Source organism: Callospermophilus lateralis, chromosome 11 (genome assembly GCF_048772815.1).
Source record: "Callospermophilus lateralis isolate mCalLat2 chromosome 11, mCalLat2.hap1, whole genome shotgun sequence".
Taxonomy (NCBI): Eukaryota; Metazoa; Chordata; class Mammalia; order Rodentia; family Sciuridae; genus Callospermophilus; species Callospermophilus lateralis.
In genome coordinates this window covers 2,362,898-2,383,537 of record NC_135315.1, presented here as the reverse complement: position 1 = coordinate 2,383,537, position 20,640 = coordinate 2,362,898, and the positions used below count along the sequence as shown (strand labels likewise).

General features: G+C 48.8%; 1 protein-coding gene across 1 annotated transcript; it reads right to left on the bottom strand.

The window, feature by feature from the left end:
- Window positions 1–2,313: 2,313 nt before the first annotated feature.
- On the bottom strand, window positions 2,314–14,219 carry Eif4a3 (eukaryotic translation initiation factor 4A3). Its single transcript, XM_076869979.1, has 12 exons — window positions 13,994–14,219; window positions 11,758–11,830; window positions 10,581–10,647; window positions 8,732–8,794; window positions 8,015–8,147; window positions 7,749–7,829; window positions 6,906–7,047; window positions 6,428–6,566; window positions 5,605–5,720; window positions 2,897–3,004; window positions 2,684–2,811; window positions 2,314–2,547 (listed from the first exon to the last, which is right to left on the bottom strand). Exons 1-12 carry the CDS (start codon window positions 14,160–14,162, stop codon window positions 2,531–2,533), a joined length of 1,236 nt encoding a protein of 411 aa, XP_076726094.1. The 5' UTR covers window positions 14,163–14,219; the 3' UTR covers window positions 2,314–2,530.
- Window positions 14,220–20,640: the final 6,421 nt, after the last annotated feature.

The window sequence follows — 20,640 nt, the reverse complement described above, 5'->3', positions numbered from 1 at the left end:
ATGTGGCTCAGTGGTTGAGTGCCTGTAGGAACAATCCCTGGTATCAAAACCAAACCAAACAAACAAACAAAAAAATTCATGTTGCCTGCAGTGAAGCCCCCCAGTGGCCACTGAGCCTGTGTGGTCCTGTGGTCCTCGTTCCTATTCTTCCTGATCATGCAGAGGCCCAGAGTGGGGCCAGTAGGAAGGTCCCCTTCCACAAGCTTGCAGAAGCCCCGGGGGCCTCTGGGATGATGGCAGGTGAGGGGTGGAGAGGGAAAGCCAAGAAAGACCTAACACAGACTGTTGGGCGGTCCACATGCAGGACGGGCAGTGAAACGCAGCTTGGCCTGGGTAGCCAGCCGTCACCTGTGACGTGAGCAACAGGGGCTGTGGGGAGGGCAGGATGCGGAGCAAAGGACGTGCAGTCCCAGCACCCAGGGCTCAGCATTCTGGTTCCCCAGGCATATGCAGGCTCCTGCCCTGGGCCAGGCTCTGCCCAAACATGTGGGTAAAACAGCGACTAGACAGAAGCCTGCCTTCTCGTGGCCCGCATCACACAGGTACAGTCAGCGGCTGCGTACTTGTCAAACCTCGGAGTCAGAATGCAGTCATTTCTGCCAACCCAGCAAGACAGAGCCAGGAGGAGGGGTTCTCAAAACTCACGACTGCCAAAAGTGGTGGTCCCAGAGCACTGCGCCTTGTACAATGTGGGGGACTTTTGCAGACCTCACACACCCTGTGCAAGCGCTCTAGCAACTGAGCTACACCCTCAGCCTTTCCCTTTGCAGTGCTGGGGACTGAACGGGGGGTCTTGCGCCGGCCAGGGAACCCCTCTACCACTGAGCCATGTGCCCAGCCCGGGCCTCAGTCCTATTTATTTTTTAGACAGTCTTGCTGAGGTATTCAGGTAGCCTCTAACCGGCCACCCTCCTGCCTCAGCCATGCTTTTTAAAATTTTTGCAGTGCTGAGACTGAACCAGGGGCCTGCGCACTCTAGGCAAGTACTTCCACAGCCAGCCCTTCAGAAGTCCTTCTGTGAAGAGTTCTGCCCAGCAACCAACTGGCGCCAACCTGAACATTAACCCCCGTGGCCTGACTATTCTCTCCAGATAGTTCATGGAGGCGTCCTCAGGTTACCCTCAACTCCCCTTGCTTCAGCCTACTCCAACAGGCCCTTTGCCTACTGTGGCACTCACTCGTGGTTCTGGACCAGTCTTGGACAGACACTTCACTGCTTTGGGGCAAACACCGCCAGGGTGACAGGGAGGTCCAGATCACATTTGGAGCCCCAGCCACATCATCTTCCTCACGTCAAACCACTCTGCACTCCATCAACGGCACTGTGAGAAGCACGGCCTCCTGTCCACGCCACCTCTGGGAAGGGTCGTTCTGGTTTCAGCTCCAGGGAACAGGTCAGTTCTCAACCATGCTTCTCTGAGGACCACTGCTTCTCAGCCACTACTCATGTCACCCACAAACCTTCTTGGCAAAGTAACTGTTCCAGTTTTGGCCTATTTTGGGATGGGCTGCTTGTCTTATTGAGTTACAAATATATCCTGTTGCTGCTATAACATCACCACATTTCAGTGACTTAAAATGACAACTGTTGTACCAGCCGTGTAGGTCAGGAGTTTGTCAGGTGTCCACCTGGCTGAAATCTACATGAGGCAGGCCATTTTCCTCCAGAGGCTCCAGGGTACCCGTCCCGCTCCTGCCAGCAGTCAGCAGAATTCCATTCAACGCAGTTAGGAGCTCTCTGTTCCCCTGCTGTCGGTCAGGGTCCTCGTCAGATTCCAGAGGCTGCCCCAGATCTTGGCTCTGGCCCCTTCTTCATACCCAGCAAGATTCCTAAGAACTCCTGCCGTCTCTTCTTCCAACTGCAGCCTGAGTTCTTTTGACTCACAAGGTTCGTGATTGGCAATACAGGACAACCTCCCCCCAGGTCTGGAGCAGTACCGTGTGCAGTCCAGGGTTGGGGGGCACACTGAGGACACTGGGAGTCACGAGTTCCAGACCAAGCCCCGTCAAGGGCAGCTCTCCAGCAGCTCCCCTGTCCTGTGGCTTACTCCTCCACTTTTACCACGTGTCTTCAGAGGAGAAAAGCACACGGCACCTTAACATGTCCACTCTGTAATTACCTACCCTGTCAAACAAATCTCGGCCAAACCCAAAGTCCCTGATTTTTCTACAGCTCTTGCTAGCCTGCCTCCTACAACTCGCACATTTCACAGTGGGTTCTGCCTATGCTGTGAGGTAAGAGAGGCGCCTGCCCAAAACCACCCTGCAAGTTACTAGAAAAGCTGATGGCGTCATAAGAAAAGAATTTATGGGAAATTTTTAAATGTTTAATGAAAAAGACTTAGAGCAATGCATTATTTACACATGGATAAGAAAAAGTGGCAAAGTCCCCAGGGCTCTTCCTGGGGGTTGCTATAAGAAGAAAGTTCACATCAACCCTATTAAATAGAAACTGCCCCCACACATTTTCAAATGGGCATACAAAACAGGCCACAGTCTCCAGTTCATCTTCAGCATAGGGGCAGGGTCTTCAGATCAGGTCAGCAACTGGAAAGGAAGAATGACAAGATTAAGGCGACTGAAACCAGAGGAAATCTGTATTTCCACTAAGGCTTATAAAGACCTCAAAACAAACAAAACCAGAGGACTCCAGTGCCTAGACCAGGACGCAGGTGCCCCTTACCATTCATAGGCATTTCGTCAATCTGAGTGGAATAGTACTGCTCGATGTCTCTGAGGATGCGGATGTCGTCATTCTTCACAAAATTGATGGCCACACCCTTCCTGCCATATCGACCCGATCTCCCAATTCTACGGGAATAAAGCAGCTGCTTTAGTAAAGACAGCGAGAGGTCTCAGTGACCGCAGCAGGAGGAGGCAGGGAAGGCTGGCCTACCTGTGTATGTACAGTTCTCTGTTGTTGGGCAGGTCATAGTTGATGATGAGGGACACCTGGGGGACATCCAGCCCCCGGGCCCAGACGTCTGTGGAAATGAGCACTCGGCTGCAGAGAGAAAGGGCCATGAAGACATGAGCCTGGGCCTGCCTCCACTAGCAGCTGTGAGCCCCGAGCAGCAGCATCACCCCACACAGAGCCCTCGCTCCCAGGGGTGAGGGACTGCATCAGAGCGCCCCATTCGAAGGAGCACCTGGTCTCTCCAGCTACTTAGGTCTTGTGCTCTGATTTTTAAAAGGGTACCTGTTAGTATAGAAATTTGTTTGAACTCAGCTCAATACCAATAACTGATTAAAAAGTTTACTTTTGCTTAGAAAAACTAAATTAACAGAACTGCACTGGTTTAGTTCAGTGGCTACACTCTCTTCTGAAAAACCCACACCACCCTCAAAACACCCAGCGTCTGACACATCACAGAACAGTGCCGGCCACCGGAGGCCAGAGCACAGGAGCCCACAGAGGAACTGAAACACGACTGGTGAACCAACATGCTCTGTAAGTGTAATATACACACCAGATTTTGGAATTTGGTACAAAAAAAGGCAAAACAAAAAACACAAACCCCTCAGTAATATTTTTAGTACTGATGATTACATGTTGAATCAATACTACATACTGGGTTAATAAAATATACAAGAATTGACTTCACCTGTTTCTTTTCACCTACACTAATATGGTTACTGAAATCTCTAATCACGCATACAGCTGGACTTCTGTCTCCACAGTGCTGGGCCAGAAGCACTGGCGTGCCCAGCTAGAGCTCACAGACAGGAGAAGAGCTAAAGCAGTGACCAAAGGGGAAAAGCAGAGTACCTCCAAGTCCTACGAGTGTCAACACAGAACAGAAGCCACATCTAGACTTCATAAGGACTGCCGAAACTAAACACGAGGAGCAATGGGCTAAGAGGCCCACCTGTGGAATGCCTGCCAGCCTGGCAACTCAGCAGGCATAGGCAAAGGCATCAAAGCTCAAGGTCACCCTGGGCAACTTAGAGTACTCTGCATAGAAGAAACCAACCGCCAACCTAGAATTCTCTCTCAGCAAGTGTCTCAAGACACCAAAGGAAATCCTTTCAGAGAAACCACAAGACTCTTATCCATAGACCCAAACACAAACAAATCTCAGGTGGAAGTTCAGAGAGGGGAAAAAAAAAATGTAGTAGCAAACATGTCTAAATCTAAATAAATTTTGTTACATAAAGCAAAAACGTTCAGTGATCGCCAGCCCTGCAAATAAGCATGTATGTATGCTAACAAATATGACAATAACCTTAGGTTTGCGGGTAAATGAAGCTAATGTTTTAAGGTCTTCATGTTAAGTGGGGAGACAATAAAAGAATCAAATAATTACATGTCAAGAACCCAGGGACATAGTATAATCTCTGGGGTTAGTACTAAATATAATATAAAGAAGTAAACTTCTGGGGGTTGGGGTTCGGTGTACAGTGCTTGCCTAGCATGAGTGAGGTACTGGATTCAATCCTCAGCACCACATTAAAATAAAAAGATTTTGTATCCACCTAAAATTACAAAATAAATATTAAAAAGGAAATAAAATTCTTCAGGGAGGAGGGAAAAAGAAAGTTTCCCTATAATCTGAGTGACCTGAAAGACTGAGGAAGGAGGATCATATGTTCAATGCCAGTTGGAGCAACTTAGCAAAATCCTGTGTCAGAATTTTTTAAAATTTTGAAAGGGCGGGGTCACAGCTCAGTGATACAGCACTCACCTAGCATGCAAGAGGTCCTTGTTCCATCCCCAGCACCACAAAATAAACAAATAAGTCAAAATTAAGAAAAAAGAACTAGAAGGGCTGGGCTATGGCTCAGTGGTAGAGCATTCGTCTAGCGTGTGTGAGGCAGTGGGTTTGATCCTCAGCACCACATAAAATAAATCACTAAATCAAAACAAATCCCAACTGCACTCTCTTTCCAAGAAACACCTCTGAAACCCAAGGATAATGACAACAATGCAGGAAGACACAATGCAGAAGGACAGCGTGCAGACACACACCGTACTGGTGTGGGCGGGCGGCAGGTCAGCTCCAGGACAGAGACACTACTATTACTACACATTAGGACGCTGCGAATATAGAAAGCAGCTCTGGATGGGTACACATCTAGGGTGGACAAAGCAAGGCCCTCCTGGGGAAGGCCTCACCCACCGCAACAAAAGAACTGAACAGGGAGGGTGTAGGCCAGCTGGAAACCACCTGCAACGGAAATCTAATGGGCTACGCCTGCTCCAGGACACGGAGAACAGCCACATAACCCAGGCTGGGCCACAAAGCAAGTCTGAATGAATTTCAAAGAAATCAACCCACACACGTATGTCCTCTGACCACTGTGAATTCAAACTAAAAATCAATTACTAAAAGATAATATGAAAATCCCCATTTATTCGTAAACAAAAATACACATTTCTAAATTAACCCACTAGTTAACGCCAGTTATCCCCTCAACCTAACTCACATAGCAGCAAGGTGGCTCCACTTACCAGGTAAACTGCTCTGACACTATCACCTCCCAGTGTCTAGCGGGCAACAAAGCTCAAGTTACAACCACAAAGTGCTCAGCAGCAGCACTGAGGACAGCCCACCACCCTGCCCAGCACCACCAGCACCAGTATGAGAGGAAGATGCTACAGACCTGGCGCCAGACCGGAATTCCTTCATGATGGACTCCCGCTCCTTCTGAGGCATGTCTCCGTGCATCGAGGACACGGTGAAATTGGCTTCTCTCATTTTCTCCGTCAGCCAGTCAACCTAGAAATCAAATCAGGAGATGCTACTATGAGATAACCCAGAACGGCAATGTGTACTCAGGGTTCTGCTTCCATTTTTTGCAGAACCAACATAAACACTCACAAAACAAGTGCTGTTGGCACTCAGACAAATAAAATAGATTCTGTAGTTATTTACCCAGCAAATACTGTGTGGATCAACTGCAGAACAGTCTTAATCAATTTATTCCACATAATGATTCTCAGATGTCTGTTCTCATCTGAAATTTAAATTCACTTTTTTTTTTGAATGCAGTCCCACTTCCTTTCCTCTGATGCTCTCAGCTCTGCCTACCCTGCACACCTGGGGGCCTCAACTTCCCAAGTCCTGGGTGCACCTACACTGATGCCATCTGAATCTTAAGGGGTAGAACCAGCATCACTATCCCTTTTTCTCTTTTGAGCTGAGTTCTTGATATGATGCCCAGCTGGCCTAAAACTCCTGAACTCCAGCAGCTGGGACCACAGGCACACACCACTGTACCATTAGAACTTTTTGTGAATAAAGTTTGACTGCAATAGAGCCAAGCTGTTTTCGTACCCACAGTCTATTGCTGTTTTTGCACAGGGACCTGGAATTCACAAAGCCTAAAATAGACTCTGCCTGCACCTTACAACAAAGCTCAGCCTGAGTCAAACAGACACAACCTGCAGCTTCCCACAAGACCTCAGCAGAGCCAGGCTGCGCACCTTCCTCTTAGTGTTACAGAAGATGACCGCCTGAGTGATGGTCAGAGTGTCATAGAGGTCACACAGGGTGTCAAACTTCCACTCTTCTCTTTCCACTGCCACGAAAAACTGTTTGATGCCTTCCAGGGTCAGTTCATCACTGGTGGAAAAAGACAAACCCTGTTACATACCAGGACTCGGGGGCCAAGCCAGGCTGCAGGGAGATCAAAGGCCACCACCTAAGAACTTGGTTCCTACAGCCCTTCCCCTTCTGCCCAGCCACACCATTTTCCCTTCTCCCCTAGAAGGTCACCCCTTCTCCTACTTAGGCTTACATTTTAGATCTGTCTGAATGTTATGGTTCCCCAAAACCCACTATTAACAACTAAGCACCAACAGCTCATTTTTTTAAATTTGGAACTACTGGGTCAAAGGGTACTACAAAAGCTGAGTGTTACACTAGCTATTTTCAAAAAGGCAATCAAGAAGACTCGCCTACCGCTTCACCAGGATACGGATGGGGTCTGTCATGAACTTGTTGGTCATTTCCAGGATCTCATGAGGCAGAGTGGCGCTGATTAGGACCACCTGTGTGGCTGGGGGCAGGTACCGGTACACATCGTAAATCTGTTCTTTGAAACCTGATGAGGAAAAAATAGGCAGGGTTATCTGAGACTGCATGCAGAAGAACTGCCCACAGCTGAACAATTCCCAGCAGGAGAGTCTGTGGCTCTGGAAGGAATCCCCAGGCACACATCAACACCTGCCCGTCCAACCAACCATGCCTCTCCACAGCCATCCTGCACCACCACCACTGCTGGTGCCAACCCATCAAACACAACTCGCGTGCCAGATCAGTCTGGGGTAAAACACTCAGCCTGGCTATGATCAGTCTTTTTTTTTTTTTTTTTTTTTTTTTTTAATATTTTTAGTTGTAGATGGACATAATACCTTTATTTTTTTATTTGGTACTAAGGACCGAACTCAGTGCCTCACAAGTGCTAGGCAACCATTCTTCCACTTAGCTACACCCCCAAACCCTATGATTTGTCCTATAAACCCCTCCATACAAAAAAAATCAAAGTAGGAACTTTATGTATACCATTATCCCCAAAGCATTACTATTTTTCCAAAACAAAATGCAAACAAACAAAAAACTAGTACTTGTATCCATAATGTTTGCTTTTTTTTTTTTGGATACTAAAGATTGAACCCAGAGGCACTTTACCACTAAGCCATATCCCCAGTCCTTTTTATTTTGAGACATGGTCTCAATAAGTTGCTGAAGCCAGCCTTGAACTTTTCACAGTGCTTTCTGTGGAAAATTAGTTGTTACTTGTACCTTTATTCAACATCTCATCAGCCTCATCCAAAACCAGCATCTTGATTGCCCGAGTCCTTAAACTTCTGCGACGAATCATATCTACAAAATTAGATTTGAAAATTATCATACCTGAGGCTATAAGCAAAGAGACACTCCAACAGGACTGAATGGCCCAGACACAGGAATGCACAAGCAGCTTACCATACCAAAACAACCATCCCGCACGCTTTAAGCACACTCACAAACACTACCTCAGCACCACCTTCACCGACAAGAGTGCTCACCAAAGACACGCCCTGGAGTGCCAGCGACAACATGCTGCCCATAGTCCAGCTTCCGGATGTCCTCCCCGACGTTGGTGCCCCCAATACAGGCATGGCACTGGACATTCATGTAGTCTCCCAGAGCGAGCAGGCCCTGAATCAAAAAGCAGGTTCACGTCCAGGGTGCTACAATGTCAGATGCAACTGAACTGTCCAAAAAAACGAAGATCGCTTCTATCTCCATTTACAGTACTGCTGATTATCACTTACGCCACCATTTATACCATACAACCACGTAAAACCACTCTTCTCTGCTGAGACAAAGCTAATTTTGCCAGTTTCTCATCATAAAAGCAATATATATTAATTATAGAAAGATCAGAAAACATGTAACTTATAATTCTATTTTCCCAAAGACACCAAAATTAACAACCTAACAAACCCTTCCAAAGTACAGAAGTATAAAATAACTATTTCAATACAGTAGATTGTTTGTTGAAAAAGTTACAATTCTTAAACCATATGAAACAAACCTATTAAAAGCACATGACTACAGTAAAATACTTAAACCCACAATCTATATATTATGTAACAATTTACAACAAAACATTAGCAATCAATTTTCCAGAATATGCAAAGCCCTGGGTTCAGTCCCCAGCCCCAAAGGGGAAAAGAAAGAAATAAGAAAATTAAAAGCGACATCTGCAAACACAATACCACAAACTTTAACTGTCTCACCTTTTGAATCTGTACAGCTAACTCTCTTGTTGGAGCCAAGATCAAAGCCTGGGTTTCTCGAACCTGGTAAATAATCAGAAGAAAGAGAATCCTCAGCATTTTTTTGCAAGGTAGATTGCAAACATTCACACTCAGAGCCAATTTAAATATATCTCATTAACTTCTGACTGCTAACGGAGATAAGCAAATCTTAAGATTACTTAAATTATAATAGGAGCTGGGGCTGGAGCTGAGCAGTAGCACACTTGCCTGGCATATGTGTGAAGCACTGGGTTCAATTCTTAGCACCACATATAAATAAATAAAATAAAAGCCTATCAACAACTAAATATATATATATACATATATATATATATTTTTTTTAAACTGTAAATTAAGCAATACTTGACATATCAGTGAAGACTCCTTTGTGTAGAAAAGAACTTCCTCTAGTTAAAAAAAAAAAAAAAAACTTCGAGGGCTGGGATTGTTGCTCAGCAGCAGAGCACTTGCCTTGCATATATGAGGCACTGGGTTCAATCCTCAGCACCACATAAAAATGAATAAATAAAATAAAGGTATTGTGCCCATCTACAACTAAAAAATTATTTTTATTTATATATGACAGCAGAATGCATTACAATTCTTATTGCACATATAGAGCACAATTTTTCATATCTCTGGTTGTATACATAATATATTCACACCAATTTGTGTCTTCATACATGTACTTTAGATGATAATGATCATCACATTCCACCATCATTAATAACCCCCTGCCCCCTCCCTTCCCCTCCAACCCCTCTGCCCTATCTAGAGTTTGTCTATTCCTCCCATGCTCGCACTCCCTATCCCACTATGAATCAGTCTCTTTATATCAAAGAAAACATTCGGCATTCGGTTTTTTGGGATTGGCTAACTTCACTTAGCATTATCTTCTCTAACTCCATCCATTTACCTGCAAACGCCATAATTTTATTCTCTTTTACTGCTGAGTAATATTCCATTGTGTATATATGGCACTTTTTTTTAAATTCATTATCTATTGAAGGGCATATTTAGGTTGGTTCCACAGTTTAGCTATTGTGAATTGTGCTACTATAAACATTGATGTGGCTGTATCCCTGTAGTATGCTGTTTTTAAGTTCTTTGTGTACAGATTGAGGAGAGAGATAGCTGGGTCAAATGATGGTTCCATTCCCAGTTTTCCAAGAAATCTCCATACTGCTTTCCAAATTGGCTGCACCAATTTGCAATCTTACCAGCAGTGTATGAGTGTGCCTTTTTCCCCCCATCCTCGCCAACACTTATTGTTATTTGTATGCATAATAGCTGCCATTCTGATTGGAGTGAGATGAACTCGTAGAGTGGTTTTGATTTGCATTCTCTAATTGCTAATGATGATGAACATTTTTTCATGTATTTGTTGATTGATTGTACATCATCTTCTGAGAAGTGTCTCTTCAGGCCTTGGCCCATTTATTGATTTGTTTATTTGTTTTTTTGGTGTTTAGCTTTTTGAGTTCTTTATATAACCTAGAGATTAGTGCTCTATCTGATGTGTGAGGGGTAAAGATTTGCTCCCAAGATGTAGGCTCTCTATTTACCTCACATATTGTTTCTTTTGCTGAGAAGAAACTTTTTAGTTTGGGTAAAGTTATTAAAAAAGAAAAAAACCCTCCTAGTTTAAATAAAAAGGAATTCATGACAGGTTTTTGGTAGCTCAAATGTTTACAGCAACTGAAATTCTCTTTAACTCCTAAGTCAGCACAAGCAGAGAACTTAAAGCACTGCACTCCTTAAACACAGCAGGAGGGAAAGTCAGCTCTTCCAGGGTGGAAGGGCACTGGTAGAGCGAGCGGCAACTCACCTGTATGTCTAAACACTGGAGGACTGAAATACTGAAGGTGGCTGTCTTGCCTGTACCAGACTGGGACCTATGCAAGGAAGCAGAGAGTGATCAGAGGGAGGGCAACCCACCACTGCAGTGCTTCAAGGGCCCAGCTCTGGAGCACTCAGACGGCTTCTTCCAAGCAAATGCTCCTCTCACCCCAAGATCTGAACTGCAAGGGGGTGAGACTCAGAGCACAGCATCACAACATTTACATCTCCACAGATGATGACAGCCCATGTGGCTTTGCACAGGGCAACAGACCTACAGAATATTCTCTACAACTTCACACAGGTGTTTTATAGGTGGCAAAAAAGAGGGAAGTCCCCTTTACATACATACAATTATTTTCTAAGAGTTTTGTTATATAAAATAATTTTTTTCATAGTTGAATGTTTTTAAAAATAAGGCAAACCAGGGACAGACAGTGGTGCATGCCTGTGATCTCAGACATGGAGCAGCTGACTAAATCAGGAGACTTGTTCCATCTCAGCAACTTGGTGAGACCCTGTCTCAAAACAAATAAAAGGGCAGGGGTACAGTGGCCCTGGGTTCAATCCCCAGTATGGTGGGGGGTGCTTGGGAGTGTAGCTCACCAATAGAGGACCTGCCTAGCATGCACAAGGTCCTGGGTTCCACCCTGAGCACAATCAATTGGTCAAAAAAGAAGTGGGGGCCAGGAGCAGTGGCGCATGCCTATAATCCCAGCAGCTCAGGAGGATCACGAGTAAAGCCAGCCTCAGCAACAGTGAGGCGCTAGGTAGCTCAGTGAGACCCTGTCTCGAATAAAATAAAATTGGGCTGGAGGTGTGGCTCCGTGGTTGAGTACCCTGGGGTTCAATCCCTGGTACAGCCCGTCCAAAAAAGCTGGGTGCTGGGCAGAGTAGGGGGAGGAAAACAGAAACAAGACAAATGAAAACTATTGAAGGAATATTACATATAAGTCCACAAGCAAACTGACAGCTAAGCAAAAGTAGCTAAAAGACAAAAGCTTTCTCTAGTAAAGAACACAAAAGCCATACAATGTAAAACCTTGGGGCTGAAATGAAGGACAGAGCTGGCCCTGAGTTCATGGACAGACACACCTCAAGGCACCTCTCAGCACTGCATGTTACTGACTGGGTCTAATCTCTCCTCTCCACAGAGGTCAACTTACTGTGCAATGACGTCTCTCCCTTTAATTATCTGCTTGATAGCTCGCTGTTGGATTGCTGATGGTTTTTCAAAACCTACAAATCAAACCGAAAAAATTAACTCTCACAACATTAAAACCATTCACAGCAAGCACCCCAAGGGCATCCATAGTTTGCTTTTTAACAGCCAAGTCCTGCCAACCCACGCCCCAAGGGAACCAAATGCTCAACGCAGGAAGTGCTCAAGACCCTGGGTTGGACGTTATTTTTATGATGACAAGAGTGGGATATGAGCCAGGCATGATGTGCACACCTGTAATCCTAGCTGCTTGGGAGGCTAAAGCAGGAGGATGGCAAATTCAAAGCCAGCCTCAGCAACAGCAAGGCGCTAAGCAACTCAGGTGAGACCCTGTCTCTAATACAATACAAATAGGGCTGGGGATATGACTCAATGGTCAAGTGCCCCTGAGTTCAGTCCCCAGTAGTCCCCCCACACCAAAAAAAAGAATGGGATATGATGTGTAAAGAGAACTTCTGGGAAAGGAGCATCCAGTTTTGTTTAGAAAGGAAAAAAAATGAAATCTTTTGTAGTGTGCAGGATCTGGAAGAACAGGTACCAAAATGTTCCTGGTAATCACTGCTGGAGAGTGGGGTGAGGAGAGTTCCCTTTTTACTCTATTATTTCTTTATTCCTTGACTACACTGCAAACAGTATTGCACATTACTTTCTCAATTCAAAAAAAAAAAAAAAAAAGAAACTAAATCAAGTGTGACTGTTGTAGTCACGGCCGGCTCTTTCCTAGTAGCTCGCAGTAAGTCATGGGCTGCTCATGTCATCTACAGGGTATTTAACCTCTGTGGTTCAAATTGTGGGGTGTCCAGCACTCTTTGCCTATCTTGATGCAGCGTCATTTATGCCACCCCTCCTGCCTAACAATTACTATACTATTCTATACTACATATAATGAAGGACTAAAAGTACTTTCCCAGTAAGCAAATAAAACTTTATGTACAAAACCTGTATTATTTTCGTAGTCTTTTAAAATGTAGCACAATTTCCCATCTCTCACAAAAGCCGATTAACAGATGACTTAAGTTCCTCACCAAGGCAAACATGGGTGGGAAATTAATATCAGTGTTTCAGGGCAGGAGGCCTTGAGTGTTGAGAAGCAGAAGCAGGCAGGGCCCAGGTGCAAGGCTTACTTTCACCTTCCATTCCTCAGTAACTTCTCTTCACTGTTCAAACTGTCGTGCCACAAAAACTGCTAGATAAAGGGTGGTCGTCCAAGCACTGAACAAAGACCACTGGGAGAATCTTGGATGCCAGTACTACTATCTATACATCTTCAATTGCCATCTTTCCTGGGATTCCAAGTCAAACAGACAACTGCCTCCCTGTCATTCCAGCAGAAGGCTCCCAGTCTCTCAAACAGACCAAGAAAGACCTCTCAGTGTTGCCAAGTAAGCGATGTCTGCAGCATCACCCATCAGTTGATTCCAAACACCCAGGACTCATGCTCCAATCCTCCTTCCCAGGCCATCACCAACCCTGCCAGCTCTATTGGACTCCATCTCCAGTGAAGCATCAGCATCATCTCCTGCCCGGCCAGACCAGAGCAAAAGCCTCCCAACTCATCTCCATAACTCTCTCACCCCGAACTCACCGACAGCAGGCAATCTCCAAAACTGCCAATCTGGCCATGTCACTCTGATGCTTAAACTCTTGCAGCGATTTAAACTTTTTGCAGCGCTTAGAAACGAACTTCAAGTTCTCTCTCTACCTCTGCAAACTGGCGCCCGAGCTTCCACAACAGAGGCCCGCCGTTCCTGCCCCGCACCAGCTGGGGCTGCGAGGCCCTTCCTCGCCCCAGCGGTTCCTCTGCCGGGTGGCTCTCCCTCTGGTCCTCCTTCTCAGCTCAACGTGAACGCCCCCCGGAGCCCCCTTACCTACTCCACCCCAACCTCCCCTGAGTCGCCCCCCACGTTTCCCACAGCACCGGCTACTGCTGCCGGTCGCGAACCTGGCTCCACACGGCCCGCCGGCCAGTGAGACGCAGGCTCCACGAGGGAACCAACCTGCCAAGCCCCGGCGCCCCGGGCCCCTCGCGGGCACACACAGGCGTGTGCCCGGGGGAGGCTGGAAGCGCCGAAGGCTCTGCAGCCCTGCTGGGCCCAGCGCCGCGCTCCGCACCAAGCGGCACGCAGCGCACTGAGGTCTGGCAAGTCCCCGCCCGCGGCCCCCGGCCCGCGCCCACCGACCGTAGGCGTAGATGCCGCGCAGCAGGTCCTCCCGCAGGCCCATGGTGTCGAACGTGGGCGTCACGTCCACCTCCTCGCTGGTCTCGAACTCCACTTTGGTCATGTCCTCCTCTTTGAGCAGACGCTTCCGCGCCGAGCCCGAAGTCGCCATCGTGGCCGTAGCCGCCATAGTACTAACTTGGCCGAAAGCAGAGCGCGCGCCGCGGCGGGAAGCGGAAGCAGGCCCCGCGCAGCCGCCGAGAGGAAGTGACGCCACCGCGCGCAAGCGCGGAGCGGTGTGCGTGCGTACGAGCGTACCGAGCGCCCGTCACCGTGTGAAAAGACGCCGAGGAGAGAGGAGGTGCTCCCGTTCTCGCGCGGTTTTGAGTTCCCGCGGGATTTTGAGGGGCGGGTCCACTCTTTCTGTGAGCCGGGCTACAGCCGAGCGACTGGGGTCTGGGTGGCCCAGGGCTTTGGAGGCGGAGCGAGCGAGGGTGCCTCTGCGGGACGCGTCGGCCGCGAGCGGGTCTGCTGGAGGTCCAGGAGGGTGGCGCGCGCCCGCCGCTGCTCCGGAGGCGGGAGCAGTCCCTATTCCAGGCCGTCGGCTCGGGAGGCCTAGTTCCCCGCTGCCGCGGGCCCCGATGTGCAGGGCACCGGGAGCCCCCAGCGCCCCGAGTGACCGCCCCTCTGCGAGGTTCCGAGTGTGCTGGACGTGCCGCAGAGATGACGACCCCAGGCGGGACGCCACGGCCCTGGGGGGCAGGAACCGGGTGGCATCGCCTGCCAGCTCACCCAGACTTTAAGCGCCTGTCCACCGCGCTCTCCAAAACGCCTTTGAGCCGGCCTCGCCACCTGGGGACACTCGCTCCGGGGGAACCATGCTTTCCAACTTGGGGAACTCCACAGTGGCCGGCTTGCGGCCGAACCTTACCGCCCACCCGGGGCTGGGATCCGCCCAGGCCCCCGCGGGCCGGCGCAGCACTCTCCTCCGCGGCTTCTCTCCAGGGTTCTTGGGAGCGCGCCTTTTATGAAAGCTGATTCAGTCAAAACCAGAGCATCGCTTTTTCAAGAAATCATGAGTTGGAATATGTCCACGGTAAACAAGCAAGGCTTAGAGCCAGGCTCTGTTCTGGCGGTGGAATTTGGCCGCACTGACCGGTGGACGTGCCGAGTGAGGGTGTTGATTAACATGCTGAATATTTATACACATAACATTAACATACTGAATATTCTCTTAGACGTCAAGTAAGATGTAAAGACAAGTTCTTAGGTCTACTCCACAAGGAGTGGATGGACTTCCATGCCGTTTCACAGCCTGTGTTGGAAAACACGTGGATTTCAGTGGCTTGGTGTGAGATGATGTGAAAATCTTTAATTAATAAGTTCATACCGAATGTGTTGAAGTGATGCTAATAATAACTTTAGATACACTGGATTGGATTAAAATGCCACTTGGTTAGTTAATTTCACCTGTTTGTTTTGCTTTTCTAAATGGGGCTTCTAGGAAAGGTTTAATTATATTTCCGTTGGACCACACTGGTCAGCAAATTACAATATCCATAGAATTCTAATACCCTCATTTTGTTTGTTTTTGTCAATGAACCTGAGAATCGAGCTTAGGACCTCACACATGCTAGGCAAGCGCTCTACCACTGAGCTCCAGCCCAGCCCTCATTTTGTTTCATCACCACTAATCAGCTACCACCTCGCCAGGGTTTTGAGAACGTACCTTGATCATGTGCCCTGTTGCATGTAGCCTTGTGCTATGTGTGAGCATCCACCAGAGCAGGAACTGAGCCCAGCTCACTTGTGATCCGTTTGCAGTTTTTGCTGCCTGTGCTGCCAGATTAGAAGCACAATGTACAGGCTGTGGACATCTTGCTGTTTTACTGATGGAAAAAAAAAAAAAAAAAACGGGCTCACTCTTGTAAGTCACACACGGCACCCTACAGTGAGGGGTTGAAATGGGCACAGTTCTGAATTCCCTACACAGTGGCTTTATGCTGTTGGTCATTTCTGGACTGTGCACCCCGGTGCCCCTGAGCTTCTCAAAAGAAACCTCCTGGTCACTAAGGTGGACAAGCCCATGACATCCCAACTCAGCACCTGTCACCAGCAGCCCACTTCCCACATGGTTTATGTTTGCAGGAGACATTTCCAATCTCCAGGAGGGCAGGGGCCACTTCTGTTTAGTTCCCCATCAATTCCCTACCACACAATAGGTGCTCAGTAAATAGTGGCCGACTTGCTTCCTGTGTCAACATCCAGGACAAAAGGGAAGGATCCAAGGCATGGTCCAGCCTGGACAGGAGCATCTTGAGCTCACACGGCTGTTGTGAAACTGCTCTGTGTCAGCACTTCTCAGGAGCCCACCAGTCTCTTCCTGCACCCACGGGGCTCCTAGAATCAGAATGGCTGGTCTTGTTCAGGAGCAGAGTAGGTTCAGGGTACTGCTGCCTGGCTGGCTGGGTTCATAGGGTCATTACCATTAGAGCTGATGACCTGGACAGAGGTCAGTCTGAAGGGTTGAAGGGACAACTTCCTGCCAGAGGTCCCCACCCATCACAGGTTTTTCTAAACCCACTCAACTAGGGCAGGGCACCTTACTAAGTGCTGCCTGAACTAACCTCACTGCTGGCCTGGGCCCCAAAGGCTGGCTGGAGAACAGCATCATGTACAGGGAGCTGTCCCAGGTGCTGGCTTAGCCCTGGCACCTGCCCTCACAGAGCTTATGTTCCAGAGGGCAAGACCCATGAACCACAGACAGAACAATTGTAGGTTGTATGGTCACTGGGATGCAGATACAATAAAGCACAGTGGAAGGTGCTGGGTTGCTGATTTACCCAGTGACTGAGGAATGTGTCATCTGAGCCAAGAGGAGGCATCCACAGTGACACGGGAGCGGGGAAGTATCCTAGGAGGGGACAGTACATGCAGAGCCCCCAAGTGATGAAGGGCTGAGAGCCATGCAGGCATGGGGTCAGGAGGGTAAGAGGTGAGCAGGATGCAAGCAAAAAGTTCCTTGCCAACTGGGGAGTGGAGTTTGAATGTGCCCTGGCCATCAGGCCACTCCAGGGAAGCCTTTCTGTGGGGAGGGTGTGAGTTCTGGTAAATGGTTTAGAAAGATGACCTGATGCAGGGAGAGATCAGAGTGGGGGCTGGAGTTGGAAGGAGAGGTGACAGTGGTGGTGGAAATGGTGACAGGAGGGCCTCAGATATTTTGAATGGAGATGGACAGGGATGCTGGCTGGCTGGCTGGCTGGGGCTGTCGGGTTGCAGAGGATGAAGATGGGCTCCTAGGTTTCCTGGGAGAAGAGTCGGGTGGCGCGGTCATGAGACCCCGAAGCCAGTGGGGCTGCAGTGCTGCAGCTGGTGCAGAGCCACCGGGCCTGACAAGGGCTGTGCGCCTGCTCGCAGCAGCCTCGGGTCTCAGGCACACCACCCAGCGCCAGCGCCATCAGTAGGCTGAGTAGAGCAGGGCCATGTGAGGGAGCATCCCAGGGCCGCAAACGGGGTACAGTGCCGACACATGGCCACCTGGGTGGGCCTCCCAACACGGTGCTGGGGAAAGAAGTGAGGCGTCACACAGCACCTTTGACAGGAAATGTGCAGACAGGCGAGACTGGTGGCCTCAAGGAAATGCGGGCGGCGGGCGTGGGGTCCCTTTGGGTGAGGAAATGTTGTGGAGCTGGATATAGAGGTGTTGGTTGCACAACAATTGAATGTACTAAGTGCTACCAAATAGTTCACTTCATGTTGTCTGGATTTCACCACAGTTTTTAAGAAGGAAAGGAACGTCCACGGAGGTGACTTGGCTGGTTGTGAGAAGCCCAGGAGCAACCGGCCTTTCCTGCCAGGTGGGAAGGGCTGCTTCCTGCCCCTCCTAGCCATGCCCTGCCTGGGGCCAAGCTGGGCGGTGTGGAGTGCAGGCTACTGGGTGCCTGCATGAGAGCCAGTCCCCTGGGGAAGTCGGGGAGCCTTCCAGCCACTGGTTACAAGTGAGAAGAAGCACGGCTGTCCCCAGCACCTGATCCTTTACTGGGCCACTGCCCCTGGCCGCCTCATTCTCAACCCCTGGTCTGTGGTTCTCTCAAGAGTCTGTTTTGCTCCTATAGGGAGGGCCTTCACACTGAGCACCTCCTTCCCCAGGTGTAGACACCATGATTTTGAGCAAAGCCAGAAACCTTCCTCCAGCCCCTGAAACATTATGGATGAATATGGAGTCGCCCAGAGGAACTCACCAGGCCCAGCCGTTGGCGATCATCCTGTGCTGACCTCTGCCATGGGTGGAAAGCCCTAGGTCACTCCAGGACACGCCCTAACCCATCCAGGTTCCCAGAAATACTGTTTTTTAAAAATATGTCTTTAATTTAAAGCCCTATACACCTTTATTTTCATTTATTTATATGTGGTGCTGAGAATTGAACCCAGCGCCTTACGCAAGTATTCTACCACTGAGCCATAACCCCAGTCCCCAGAAATACTGTTTAATTGTTCCAGGAGCATGCCCAGTTATAACCCTGTGGGATGCAGAATAACTGAATAACTGGGGGTCTTCCAGGGACACCATGGTGACTGAGCATCCCCCTCAGAAGGCCCATGGTCCCCCGACCCTGTTTTTGTGGCTCTCTGTGTTCTCAAGGGCAGAGACTCCTTCAGTACCCCCTGCTGGCTGGCTCCCCATTTTACTTGGAATGATAGCATTTCTGTGTGCAGAACTTTCTGTGCAGCAGGCAAGGTGAGATGGGCTGGAACATTATCAGCCCCTGAAGATGTTCAGCGAGGCCCTGGTTGGAGAGCTGGGGTCTGGCTCTGACTCCAAGCTTCTTACTGGGAGGGGGAGCTTAGCAGGAGATGCTGCTCAGCTGCCAACTGGCTGTGGAACCTTGGGAACCAGCCTCCACCCGTGAGGATAAAGACCCTTAAGTCCTCCGCTCAGGCTGGAGGGGTGTGGATATCCCTCCCATCCCCATCAGGGTCAGGGTCAGTGGGAATGGGCACACAACCAAGCCAATATTTGTGGATCAGCATTGACCTAGGGGTGGGACTGAGCCGAGAACCAGACATGCAGGAGCTCCCCTCCTCTGGTGTTAGAGGCCTGCCCCAGGAGGCAGATAAGAAACCAGCAGGTGGGCTGGGGATGTGGCTCAAGTGGTAGCCACATGGCCTGGCATGCGTGCGGCCCAGCCCCACATACAAACAACGAGGTTGTGTCCGACGAAAAAACTATTAAAAAAAAAATAGATATTAAAAATTCTGGGCTGGGGATGTGGCTCAAGCGGTAGCGTGCTCGCCTGGCATGCATGCGGCCCGGGTTCGATCCTCAGCACCACATACAAACAAAGATGTTGTGTCCGCTGTTAACTAAAAAATAAATATTAAAAAATTCTCTCTCTCTCTCTCTCTCTCTCTCTCTTTCTCTCTCTCTTCTTTAAATAAATAAATAAAAATAAAAATTCTCTCTCTCTTTAAATAAAAAATAAAAAGGACTCAAGGGTGGGGCGGGTGGGGGGTGCTGTGGCTGTGGCTCAGTGGTAGTGCACTTGCCTGGCATGTGTGACGCACTGGGTTTGACGCACCACATATAAATAAAGGACAAAAACATTCATTTAAAAAAAAAAAAGAAAGAAACCAGCAGGTAGCCAGAATCCACAACTGATCAGGGGCAACAAGCCCAACAGAGAAAAAGGAAACAGGACAAGGCCAAGGGAGGGCCAGGTTGAGAGGACTGCAGTTTAGGGTTGAATGATCTGGAAAGGCCTCTCTGGGAAGGTGGACCTTGAGTGGAGCCCTGCAGGAAGTGGAGGAAAGAGTGTTCCAAGCAGAGGGAACAGCAAGCACAAAGGCCCTGGGGCCAGAGGGTACCTGGAGCAGTGAAGGGCTCACAGAGAGCCCCCTAGTCTGGGACAGTGAGAATGCAGGTAAGTGCCAGGGCCTCGGGGGTCCTGCTGAGATCTCAGGGCCCATACGCCAAGGGAGGAGCCTAGGCAGGCTCAATGGGTGGGCTGTGCCTGCTGGGTTGAGAACTGGAACAGGATCATTGCAGAGGTCCAGGGGCCATGATCAGGGCCCTGCAACGCACGTGGGGAGAAGTGACCAGGTTCCAGATGCACCTCGACACGGAGGCTTTCATGTAAACCTAAATCATAGTTAGGAGGTACTGGTTTTAGAAGAATTCATCGGAGTTATTCAGCTACTTCCCAGGATTGACCCTAAGAACCAAGACGGCCCAGAAATCATCCTAATCTATGACGATGAATTGGGATGTGGACAAAGCAGAGAGGATTCCCCCGCCCCCTGAAATCCCCATCACCCCTCAGCAGCTGCCTCCTGTGGGTCGCCCAGATGCCTGGAAATTGTCACAGGGACAGTGGATGGTCACTCTTGTGATAGTAGGAGCCAATGTGACTCCATTTTGTTTTATGACTTCATCCTGTAAAACAACCATGCCAAGTAGAAGAGTCATGACTGGGGCAAGATGTTCTTTTCCTTTTGCTAAAGAAACCTTTAAGAACACAAAAGTACCTAATGGGGTATTGTTTCTGTAACTAGGGTAACGGGGCTCTGTTTCTGTAACTGGGGTGATTGGCCTAAGGGGTTGGTTAGGCTTCCCTCCGCTTGACTGCACTGTCCCGCTTCTGTAACCTGGCTGGCTTGCATTGCTAGAC